Source organism: Anastrepha ludens, chromosome 2 (genome assembly GCF_028408465.1).
Source record: "Anastrepha ludens isolate Willacy chromosome 2, idAnaLude1.1, whole genome shotgun sequence".
Lineage (NCBI taxonomy): Eukaryota > Metazoa > Arthropoda > Insecta > Diptera > Tephritidae > Anastrepha > Anastrepha ludens.
This window is the reverse complement of record NC_071498.1, coordinates 118,287,031-118,300,206: the sequence shown is the minus strand read 5'-3', so window position 1 is coordinate 118,300,206 and position 13,176 is coordinate 118,287,031. Positions and strand designations below refer to the sequence as shown.

General features: G+C 36.4%; 1 protein-coding gene across 3 annotated transcripts in view; it reads right to left on the bottom strand.

The window, feature by feature from the left end:
* The window catches only part of LOC128855192 (cell adhesion molecule Dscam2), a 274,245-nt gene that overhangs the window by 46,423 nt on the left and 214,646 nt on the right, over positions 1-13,176 (bottom strand). For all 3 annotated transcript variants that reach the window (XM_054089902.1, XM_054089903.1, XM_054089904.1), the window contains one exon: positions 6,704-6,847. In XM_054089902.1, coding sequence (XP_053945877.1) covers positions 6,704-6,847 — 144 coding nt within the window. The remainder of the gene's footprint in view (positions 1-6,703; positions 6,848-13,176) is intronic.

Genomic DNA, 13,176 nt, shown 5'->3' with positions numbered 1-13,176 from the left:
ATATAACAAAACCTTAGAGTAAGAAATATTAAATTTGCTTATGTCGTTGATAAAAAGTACAATAAAAAGATTCTTCCTTAGGAAGGCCTAAAGTAGCAAAAACGTGCTTTGGCCATACACCATCGATAGATACAACGCAACATCTATCCGTAACAGATGACTTAAGCCATCGCAGAAAATTCGAGTAAAAGTCAAGGAGATCTAACTTTTTAGTTACAATTTTATGCGAGACGCAGTCAATTGCCATAACGAAACCTGTATAAATACAGTCGATTTCTAATCCTTTCACATACATAATTCACTAAAAACAGCAAGGCTATGCTGTGCTTCCTATTTTTCAACTTTCGAAAAGTAGCCACCTCAACACGCCAAATATCGAACGGGTGATTTTTTCAACTTCTTTATATTATTTCACGTGTCAAAGTCTGAGAATATGTAAAATAATGCGAACCATTTTAATTAGTTCAATAAAAGTGGTAACTAATGCCACTGAACATACTTCGACGTAGTGGTAAGCTTTTATCTCATCTTTCGCAATCATCAGTTCGCCCTTGTTCGCTTTGTTTTGTCGCAAAATGCCTGGACTAAGCAGATAATTGAGTAGTGAAGTCCTCCCTCGACGAACAAAACTAACACTTTATTCCATCATGCCCGTCCTATCGTAAGGCGTAGAAGTTTGGGCGGTGACAACACCCAATGAGGCGTTTGAGAAAAAGATTCTGCGGAAGATTTTTTGATCGTCGCACGTTGGCAGGCGATGGAATAATGAGCTGTATGAATTTCACGACGACATAGTCATAGTCATAACGCAGCGAATAAATATCCAACGGCTAGGTTGGCTGGGTCATATCGCCCGAATGGATACAAACGTTCCGGCTCTGAAAGTATTCGTTGTGGTACCACCATCTACCCGGTGGTAGCAGAGGAAAAGGAAGGCGTTTTGTTAAACTCGGTCAAAATCACTTAAGCGGTTATCGCGTTAATAATGAAGAAGAATGAAAAATTACAGGCAAAATTATCCCAATATATACTCGTAGAAGTATACATTATTAGCATGAAGTACTTTCTTCTTGTGTCGATTAGGTTAAGTTGGGTTAGGTTACGGGGGTTGCCACACCACATACGGATGAAGAGGGGATGCCTTTAGGCCTGGCCCAATACAGTACAACTAGTTTGGACTCAAGTTCCCCCTCTAATTCTCAATGTGGTAAAACCACTTCGTTTCTCGAATATATAATAAAATACTATATATGGTGGCCGATTCCGATTCTGTTAGACATCCAAAGAAGTAAGAATTACACAGCGATATCGTGATTTGGCCAGAGCGGAGGAGTGGCAAAAGAAGTGTTTAACACTCTCCATTACCTTCTCATTCTTACAGCTGTGACAGAAGTCATTTCAGTGAAACCCCATACGCTTCCCACGCATGATAATGATACCAACTACTGCCCAAATGGAAGGTGGGTCTGAATTGATAAGGGATCTAGTTATGTGCTAATTTGTTCTAGGCCAAATCTGCCTGGTTATCTCACAAGTGGGCTCCGTGGTCCATTTAATGTCGGCTTACTTGATGTAGACTGACCGAATTCGGCGCTTGTTTGAGGATAAGGAGATGCCCACATATTCAGCACTATTCACTGATTTCAGATCAGTTCCTCTTCTAGCCATCTCAACCGCGAATTACTTTGTGTCCAGAAACTTAAATAACATTCGTGGAGCACCGCTTAGCTAGTTTTTTCGGAGTAGTTCTACATTCAATTATTTATTTAGAATAAACATAATTACACTGTAGATATTTAATATACAGATAGATATGTACTCGTTTGTATAGCATTAGCCACTCCCGCTCAGTTTGTGATAATTAGTAAACATTACGCAGCTGAATGCAGAGTTTTAGAACTACATAAAAAATAATATATTATATATATTATAATTAATATTACCATTTATGCAGGGTTTCCCAATATGAGTTGGTCTAAACGGATGTGTGAGAAACATTAACGAAATATAATACCTTTTTTATTTGGAATATAATATTCTTAAATAGGCCGGCGCCGCTTAGTACGGTGGCATCTATCAAAGAGTAACAAATTCTCTTTTTCGCCTCTGAATATATCCCGCTGAATTTGGACAAGCACTCAACCGAGTTAATGTTAACTTTGAGAACAACAGTCAATTGCGACTACAGAAACTATTTCAGTGAAAACTCTAGTGAGGTCACTTCATGCGATCTTGTGGGAAAATTCTCGCCAACTCCGCGAGACATAGTCAAACGCGCAAATCGTTCATAAAAAAGTTGTATCATTTTAAAAGCTGCTCAACTGTGTAACTTGCAATGATTGCTTGGCATCAATGACGGCATAATAAAAATCACACTGTGGCCGTCACAGTCTGCTAACTTTGGCTCATTTCTATTGGAAAACCCTGTATATTAGATTTAATGGGCCATTAAAATGCTCATTAATATTGTATCATAAATTTGATATTAAGCTTTTTTCTTGCTATAAAATGTGAAATGCTTCACAGCCGATGGGTGGATATGAATACATGTACGTATATGTTAATAAATTCGTTGACTGCATACATTGCGCGATGGCGAATATAAGTCTGTAGTTTATGCTAAAAATGTTTTTTGCCTTGCTCCTAACTGCAGCAATTAAATTTTAATTGCTTTGCCATATTATTATTATATTTTTCCCTTTGATACAAAAACTAAAAGGTTACAATTTCAAAATCCAATAATAATAAAAGTAAAAAGCATATTGGCGTGAAAGCTGCTTAAAATGCAAAAACACCAACACACACGCTTAAACGTGGAAGAGCAGATGCTCAAGTGTAATAATATAACTGTAAAACTAACACAAAATGATTGAGAAAAAAATAACAGACTTGATAACGAAAATCGAATTGAACGGCGCAAAAAAATGTTGAGGTGCTGCGTAAAATCAGCAGCGGAGAAGGGAGGGTGCTGAAGCGGGTGAAATGTTTGAGCACGAGTGAATATTTTTAGCTTCACTTAAACTTGTAGATACTCGTATTTATAACAAAAAAAGTATGTGGCACCAGCTTTTAAGGGACGTAATGCGATGCCTCAGAAAACAATAGGGAAATAAAATTGTTTAATAAAACTTGAACAATTTTGTTCAGGTATGTGCTGGGCGTCCTGGCTTACGGCTACCCTGCGAATTCCGCTTGATGGCCATTTTCGTTATATCGCCCGTAGGCCTACGCAGGACGTCGTCAATCCATCGCCATTTCTTTCTCCTAACTTCAACGTTAAGAACATTTCATCGCGTTATCTCCCATAGTCTGTTATTCGTCTGAAAATACGCAGTATGCGTCGCTAACATTTTTTGATAAAAACTTTTTTTTTTATCGCTGGCAGCTATATTCCACGACTCTCAGTCAGTCATTTTTACTTCGATGCATGTTGACAAAAAGGAGGACCTCCAAACTGATTGAAGTCACCAAAAAGACTGTCTTGCTTTCTGAAGCCAGTGATTAACATCAGCTCCAGATCCGCCATATGGGGTAATAATGCTACCGAAGTAGCAGAAGGACATCTTGACATCTTCGATCGGCTGGCTATTTATTGCGAAACAGTTGTTATTCATTGAGTTTATTAGTAGTGCTTTGGGCTTATTAATATTGATTTTGAGGTCATAGCAGGCTGCAACTTCTGCAAGGCGTTGAATTTTTGCGGTCATGACAGTAAAGCTATGCGTAAGCAGACAGTTGTCGTCTGTATAGTCAAGGTCACTAATACTGCTGTGTAGGTCACAAGTAACACCTCTTTCTTCGCGCTTTGCTTTCGTCATAACCGCGACAATATTAAGTAGTAGTGGGGACAAAACGCAGCCCATCTGAATTTCGTAATCACTGGGATTTTGTTGTTTAGTCACGAATGTGTTGGTTCACGCACCATCACTATTTAATAATATCTGGGAAGCACTAAAATGATATAAAGTAATATGTTTGCTCTAATAGCGGTGGCCCAACGGCAGATAATGGTATTTTCTTCGGCGAGTGTATTTCGGCTATGGAAAAGCTCCTCCTAAAAACCATCTGCCATTCGGAGGCGACTTGAAACTGTAAGTCCTTCCACTTGTGAAACAACATCAACACGCACACCAGCCATATAGGAGGAGGAGCTTGACCAAACGCTGGTTGAGGATATGCATATATGTGGCTATAACTTTCCGAAACCACAAAGAAAAATGTGACAAGACTTGGAAGACTACAACATAACTCAAGAAATGAAGAGACATGCAGTTATCGCCACTCTATATGCAAATCACACTGATTTAGAAATCTCTAATTTTCTTAAGTGCGCCCATTCATTCGTTCATAAGGGTCGCCGTGAATCGGAAGCATCAGGCGGCGATGCCGAATATGTTGCAAAACGCAAAAACTACGAGTAATGTTCTGACACTGTCCGATCTGCGAAATTGATGCAACAAATGCATGCGATCATTGATGAGGACCCCTCAAAATCAATGAGCGCCCTTGCGAGGAAATTAAATGTTTCTTGGAATCTTATCCGTCGAGTGGTTCTTGAAGAACTCCGGTATAAATCATACGTTAAGCGCAGCGGACAGAAGGCGAGAACAGCGAGTTTTTCGATCAAAATGTCTTCTAAACAAAAACCTGAATCGGCTGAAGACCAGAAAACTAACCACAGAAATGAGCAAAATAACATATGGATATTATTTAATCCTACACGGATTCCTGTTGTCGTGCACACGAAGTTCGTAGTTTATACTTCCATTGAGAAAGTGTTTTTTTTTCGTAAGCATAATTTTCAACTTCGGTGTTGATTGTTTATTGCAAGAGAATGACGGCACATTTATTTCTAAGATATAACCAAACTTTGGCCAATTTCAGACGAAGCTAAACTGAAGCCGAACTGAACTTTTGAAACCGAACACGGCCGAAACCGAAGTTTGGCCTTTCTCTACTTGTTGTCACAGATTTGTTTCACACTTTCGTGATTCTGGAATTGCTTGAATGGTTCGACTGTTCTGATGATGCATAGATACATAAAAATCACAGCAGATAAAATCTTAAAGTTGTATTCTTTCGCCATTCTTATTTAATATCTATTCAGAAGCAAATTTCCAAGAAGCCTTAGAGTATAAAAATGAGCTTCGTCGCTGAACACAATTTTTCGACAAAAAAGTGGATCTTCGGCCAACTTTTTAAGAGCCCATTCACCAAAATTCTGCGACATTAACGTTAATGGCGTATATAAGCAACAAAAGATACGCTAATGACACAATTTTAATATCGGACAGCTTGGGTGGACTCCAAAGATTGGTCAATAGTGTGACAAAACAAAGCCAAATATATGGTTTAAAAATCAATGTCAACGAGAGAAGTCGATCAGTCGAAGGAATGTCTACAATAATTTCACAATGACGAGTAATAGTATGCCGAATTTAAATATCTTGGCCGCTTTATTATTGATAAATGAGATAAATCAATGGAAATTAAATGCCGCATAGAAATGGCTAGTGCTGATTTTTATAAATACAGCTGTGTTCTAAGAAACCATGATTTTAATTTAAATCTGAAAATACGCTTTGTGAGATGTTATGTTTGACCAGTTTGGTATATGGCATGGAAATTTAGACGATAAAAATTACTAATATGAAACGCATATAAACATGCGAAATGTGAGTACTAAGAAGACTACTGAAAATTTGGTAGACCGACCGTATCTGCAATTCTGAAATACTTCGCAGAGTTAATAGCAAAAGAGAGCTTTTAAGATTAGCTTTAAACGTGGAAAAACAGCCTACCTGAGCAGTATATGTCGAAATTATAAGTGTAATCTCCTTCAACTTATAGTACAAGGAAGGACTGAATGAAGAGGAGGCATCGAAAAAAGGAAGTTATCATGCGAATATACGTCAATAGATTGGAGCTTAAAATGTTGATCATCTTTTGGTGTTAGCACAGACATACTTTTTGAAATATTGTAAAAAAAAATTATAGAATTGTTTTTACACGTTTTATTGTAAACATTCTTTTTTAACCATCTAATTTTATGCATTTTAGTTTATGCATTGGATTTGATATATTTTATTTTATACATGATCGCTTGCATTCGGTAACGAATTGCAAATAAAGGTCAAAGAAGAAGATTTAAAGGGGTCTGCAAGTTTTTTCCAAGAAATCTTTCAAGTGCAATTTATTCGTTAAAAACTTATTGCGAACTGTGAGAAAAATGGCACACATTTTTGTTTATTTTTTTTTACCCATAAACTATTATTTATGCAGGCATATCGAACATAGAAAATTTGATTGTTGAAACTTATTTGTAAAATCAAAAACTAAATGAAATCCCCCCTTTCATTGCAAAAATCTATTCACGCGCCCTTTTTACGAGTATATGCGCCTGTGTTTTTTAGTATCTGCACATGCATTGATAAATGCATGTGTATGTGTTTGTGCATAAATAGATACTATGTTTTCTTATGCTACACAACAGTGCATTTGGAACTCAATGTGAACTGCTGCATGCGCAAATCATAGCCACTTCTGAGTGCTGCATATTAACACCGACTGTTAGCGAAGCCAGTAAAATGGCGCTGCAAATGCGCCACTATCGCATTCGCATATCGAATAAAAAGGGGTTTGTAGTGCAACAAGAGTGTTGGTGTATTGGTGGCAAGTATTTGTGGTAAGTATTCGAACTCACTTTGATTCACAATTGGGCGATATAAAATTTTATAGCCCTGAATTATGCCACCATGAAATTGCAATGGCGGCTCCAGCCAGGATATCTTCAGACTCTGTGACGACAATGCAGTACAGTTGACATGTTGCGGTGGTGCTTCAGGCACTGAAAGTTAGTAAAAAAAGAAGAAAAGTTAAATATACATATACACATTAAAACTTGTAGTAACGAGTAGTCATTTGCTACATTTTGTGATGAAGTAAGTAGTTGAAATTTCATATAGTCAGACAACATAGAAGAGAATCAGAGAATCAGTTTAGCATGTAAGGGATAGTGTGGAGCAAATGATTAAAGCTGTGTGGTAGTTGCGGTTAAGGAGTAGGACGGTGGTTGGTCTTAAAAGGGCAAAATTCAGAATTCTTTCGTGTTTTTATATGCCCTTACTTTAGCAAATACCTAGACTGTAGCTTCGCCAAAGACTACTCTGCTTAATGCACCTAAGCACATTAAGCTCACATTTTTTGCAGCTGCTACTCGGGTGGGCACTTAAAGCTGAAAGCAATCACACACAAACACAGCAATCGCAAACAAACACTCAAGCAACCCCCGCTGGAAAAACATGAACAAGTGACAAAAGAGCAGTCCTCAAAAACATAATTTTCTTTTTTTTTAATCTAGAGCCAAAGTTAAGGCAGTTTGGAATTTTAATAAACAATTTTAACAAAATACTAAACAGCTTACCTTTTATATTATATTTATATTTTGTTTTTTTAATACATGATTTTATTTACTGAATCGCTTATAACAAAACTTAAATCTAACTGTAAGTTTTTGAAACTTAACCTAATTTAACTGCTTGTAAACACTACGGAGGCCGCTGGAGTCGAATGGGTTGGTGCTTGACTACCATTCGGTAGTGCACGGATTCGAAACCTTGAACACGAGATATCAAATGATAGAAAAAACAATCGATCCTGGTCAGGCAATGGCAGTCTCCGAGTGAATTTCTGAAATGAAAAAGCTTCTCATAAGAAAAATAATTTGTGCTTCGGTGTTGGCTCAAAACTGTAGGTCCATGAAGAGCAGCATTAAGGTGCACACCACAAATAGGTGGAGGAGCTAAGTCAAACACCCAAATATATGACATGTATTATAGAATAGCCTGTTGTGTGTGCTCGAAGTATCCCTAACTTGCGCGGGGCGATCTTTTCGTCGAAGACGTGATACGCTGCTTGTTCGTGCCAGAGCAGCTGCATGTGGGTTTTGGTGCGTCTGAAATTTCTCTGCTGTTTGTAATTACATAATCTGTCAGCGGTGTTTGAAGATGTCTATATGTATTCGCATTTTAGACCTGCCTTCTTAGTACCTTGGATTGTAGGACAAGTACGCGTATTGCTCCGAAGCTGTACACCATATATCAACATTGGCTTTAGAAATATTTTGTACATAGTGGCGCAAAATTAATAATAATTAATGAATCACTTTTTGACTACATAAACAACTTATTTGAAGAGACTAAAATCTTTTTCTTTTGGCCTTTACAGACGCCATTGCTTATCTGTTTGTATACTGCAGTTGCCTAATTGCTAGGACAACAGTGTCGTCGGCAAAAGTGGTGATGAAATTATTCGGGGATATCGGCAAGTCTCTGGTATATAGAAGGCATAAGAGCGGACTAAGAATGCTTCCTTGCGGCACACCAGCATTTATTTCTTCAAGGTTAAAGTATTCGTTTCTTTGTTTAACGCGAACGAAGCGTTCGCTCACATACGACTTTAGGAGGGTGCAAAAATCATTTCGAAGGCAGGTATTTAGTTTGTTATTTATACCGACACTTCAAACCTTGTCGAAAGTTTGTGCGATGCCCAGGAATACTGCTGAACTTAAGTTATTCTGTTCAAAAAGTTTTCGATTCCAGCTGTGATTCTGTGAAGTAATCAGTTTTTAAAGTCGATAACTGGCGTCAATCGATTGAGGATGAGCTTTTCAGATAGCTTACCAATTCGAGGCACCAACGAGATTGGTCGGTATCTGGAAACAATATGTAAATCTTTTCCCGCTTTTGGAATCATTTCTGGAACTTTTCACATTGGTTGGAACATATTGTAGATGAATCGAATGGTTAAACAACTTTACTAGTTTAACCAAATACCAAATAACCAATATAGGGTAACTTTTTTAATACCTCAGCTGTAATTAAATCGATTCCGGGCGCTTTTTTATCTTTTAGTTGTTTTATTTGTCTTTTGAGTTCTTTTATGGTAATGGATTGCGCTATCGAGAGATGATTAACGATTTTGTATGACCGGAATTGGATGGTATTGATTTGGACAACGTTTATTTTCAACAAGACGGCGCTACGAGATTGGCCACCGAGATCTTGTGATTTAACACCTTGTGACTTTTTTCTTTGGAGCCACGTGAAAGAGAAGGTCTATGCCAACACCCAGGGTCGATTCAAGACCTCATAGATGGGATTCGTGAGGCTATCGAGGGCATGGGGCAGCCACTTTGCAATTCGGTTATGGAAAATTGTAATGAAAAGGATACTGTCCTGTAAGCGTGGTCGTGCCTGATGTTATTTTCCACTATTAACGACATACCTTCCACTTTATAATGAAATAAATATCCAATCATTTACATTAAAATATAGCATTTTTCTTTGAATATCAAAATAACACCTGTTTGGAACACCCATTATTTTGCGAAAGCTATTGCCTTTCTTTGTCATTTTTGCTCATATATTATTATCTTTTTTGATTGGAGGAACATGACAGTTTGGTCTTTGCAAATATTTAGTACATTTCCAAAGTGGGAAGTCGCCTCATTTATCAGGTCTTAAGCATGAAATGTACTTATTTATTAATTCATTTTTAATAAAATTTATTTCAATGTTCAATTCTTATGATGCTTTGTTTAGTTTGGTTTTGTCACTGGTGCAACGAGTTTGTTGCCATTTTCGACGTAATTTTCTTTTGTTTGTAATGAGCTGCTTAATTTTTTTTAGCATTTAGCTCAAGTTGTTTTCCTTTTGAAATTGGGTGTGCTCATCCAGGCGGCTTTCTGAATTTCTTGGGCAAACCTTCGAACTTAAGGAAAGGACTATGAAAATCTCTTCACAAAATTATCCTTATGTTACTAAAATTGTACTGCTCGTTAGTTTAATTGTCAGCAAACAGTGTTATGTAATTTATATTGTATCTATGTTTGTATTGAAACTAAAAAAAATTAAAAAAAAAATCTTGTTTAATAGCACTTTGTAGTCTAATTTTAATGCGTACCGACTTTTCTTCCTCAACCAATGTAAATTTTATAATTTCAAATTTTTTACACTTTTTTTGGCAATACTGTGTCCTTTCCTGGTTTTTGTTCTTCGTTTATGCTTTATGTTTTAAAAATCTATCTTTTAGATTGCGAGTAACGAATCTACAGTTCCATGCAAAAATGAGCTTCAGCGCTTAGCATTTCTGAAATTGTAAGCCTGGTTTGGTGTTTTAAATAAAACCATGAATTTCTTCTGGACTTCCAGCATTATTGTAGTTGCATCATTTTTTTTATTCCACTTTGTTATTATTTCTTAAAAGCGAAAGCATTACACACACCATCGTCACATAGCGTTATCATTTCTGTCAAGCTATGAAGGCAAACTGTATAATTTTTATGTTTTGACCGACCCTTTTTTTTCTTTCTTGAAGAAGTGGCATCTTTTTGGTATCAAAATTTCGGAGGCAGTTTGAACCCCCTTGGTAGCACGCAGCATTACCTGCATTTATCCACATGTCGCTGTCGCCAAGGTTTTTCCAAAAATTCCCAATATGAGCATTAGATTAGAGCTGCAGACACCCGGCTATCGACCAGTGCGGTAGCTCTATACTCGCATGAACGTTTACTACTCGAACTTCTCAAATTTGTCTTCAAAATGTTTTAAAAAAATTTTTTATTCCAGAAAAAAGTTAATAAACTCTGATAATTTATTAAAAAACGTCAAAAATGCCTTTTTTTAACTTTCAACAGCTGTTTTGCGAAAACTACGACTTCCATTGACACGAATTATATATTGCCATGTAGGTTATATGTGTGCCTTTCGAAACTAATGCACTTCAAAGAAATGACGCGCACTGTTTTCGAGTTTGCCGAAAAAACAGGTTTTTTGGGAATATCTCGGAAACCGTTCTTTGAAAAAAAAAAAAAAAAAAAATTCATTTTTGGTTTCAGCGACCTCAAATTAGTTTAAAAAACGCCTTTTGGACGAGGACCATTTTTGGTGTAAACTAGTGTTATCGACAGATTCATTAGTTTAACCTCGAAGGAACTTAAAAGAACTTAAAGCAAAGGAAACAAATCATCAAGGGGTTCCCATATAACTATTAACCAACTTTTGGTTGAAAATGAAAAAACAGATAATTGCATGCAACTCTTTGCCTCAATTATAAGTCCCTCTTCCTAAGATTTAAGTTCAAAAACTGATACGTAATACACAGTGAATATATTATCAATTTACATCTTCGTTTTATTTTCTTAGTTTATGAAAAAAATGTGCTGTTTTCTGTAGACTGTCTTTTTTCACATTTTTAAAATATATAACTAGCTTTAACCTGCGGCCCCGCTCGCGTAGGAGTAGTTTTGAGGGCTTTAGGATATGTATATAAAAGAATTACAAACAATAATTTCATAGAAAATAATTCTTTATTAATAACCATAATATTAGAATACCCGGCATCCGTTGCTATGCCTCGTTGAATAAATCAAAACAGCCAATCAGAAAAATATCAAGCAAAATTATTTTTATTAATTTTCTATCTCAAACCGTTTTTGAACTTTGCATTTGGGTCATAGTTGAACAGCTTATGCGGATTATGAAGTCTAGAGTGGGCTATAAATAGTGGGAAATAGGAAAAACTAAGATTTTTTAGATTAAATTTAAGCAAATATTCGATTATTAGTGACGAATGAGAGTGGTGATGCGACCTGGGGGCTGTGGGAAGGGAGTTCCATCATAAAAGCATGCCTATAACCTTCATTGGGTGAAAATATGAATGTATAAAAACTTTTACGTCATTTGGTGTTGTCGTTTCGTAGTGATGCGCGTACAACGTACAGACATTCACCTTTATAGATTGTGCATGTCAACAAAAATTATGTATTATTTTACTTCCATATCCAAAATTAAAAAAAAAAATGTCTTTTTTTCGAAATTGGTAAGCGGTGTGGATAACCCTATTTCTTTTTTGAAAGTATGGAGATGATGCATTGAAAGGCGTTAGCACTGTTTAAAAATAATTTATAAAACTTAAAAACAGTGCGACCTACTCGACAAAACTCGATCTACTCGACCTCATGAGCGAAATATTCTAGTAATAAGCATCGCACAGGTGTGTGAGTACTTTTTCTTACAATTTCTATTTCCAGAAACATTTTTAAAGTTTACCTACAAAATACCACAAAAAAAGGTATAAAATAATTTCCTGGCAGGTATTATTATCATCGGTTCCTGTTTCTCCCATTGAAGTATAGGGCTGGGTTGCACCAAAAGCGTAATTTCGTTCCAAGTATTTCCTGATTCTTCGACTTTTTTTTGGAGGACCAACCTTGCGAGCACCTTCCGGGTTCAAATTCAGAGCTTGACGACAGATTTCATTTGGGTCCCTGCGAGACTTGTCCACCTCGACTTTCTCAACTTTATCAAATTTGCTATCGGTTGCATTATATATCTCTTGTACAGATCGTTGTTACTTATAGTGGCATGTCTTGCATTTTGTATTACTTTTAAGAATAACGGTATCTTTGGATAATAATTAAAAAATGAGGGTGGATTGATTTGAATAATTTTTATGATCGCTAAAATCAGGCCTTCTAAATTTCACCGCTTACAATTCCAGTATGTCTAGTTTGGTAATAAATGAATCTCAAGACTTAAAATTCTTGTTTAAAAAAAAGTGATTATGTATTAACTTTTTAAAGTACTGTCTGTGATTTATCCTATTACCAGACGAACTCCTCAGCTTTTGAAAGGATCCGTAAGTTAAACCATTTTTTGACTACTTCATAAGAGGGAAAATGGAAAAAGCAATTAGTGGAGAGTAGGGTGGCCTTTACTTAAGCAACGCTGCTTTTCTAAAAATTTTAATTTACTCTTGTAGTTACACTCATTGCGGTAAGTCGACCACGCCATCCACAGACAAAGTTATAGCCTTGACAGACGGCGAGATTAATCGAGATTACCGACGCAGTTTCTGTTTAAAATTATAAAGTGACAGAGGATTATTGTGCGGATTAGTGAACAGTTGATTTGCTTATTGGATAGTTTTGTCAGTAAAATATGGTCCATAGGCAACAAAAACGGGTGTTAGCTGATACTAAGAAAAAAATGTTTATTTAAAAAAGATTTTAAGTTTTTCAAACTGCTTGAAATATCAAAATAATTAATATAACTTCGAGCGTGTCCAGTCGTTCGTGTTCTTCTCTATGAAAGTTTGGTTATTTTTCAGTCACAA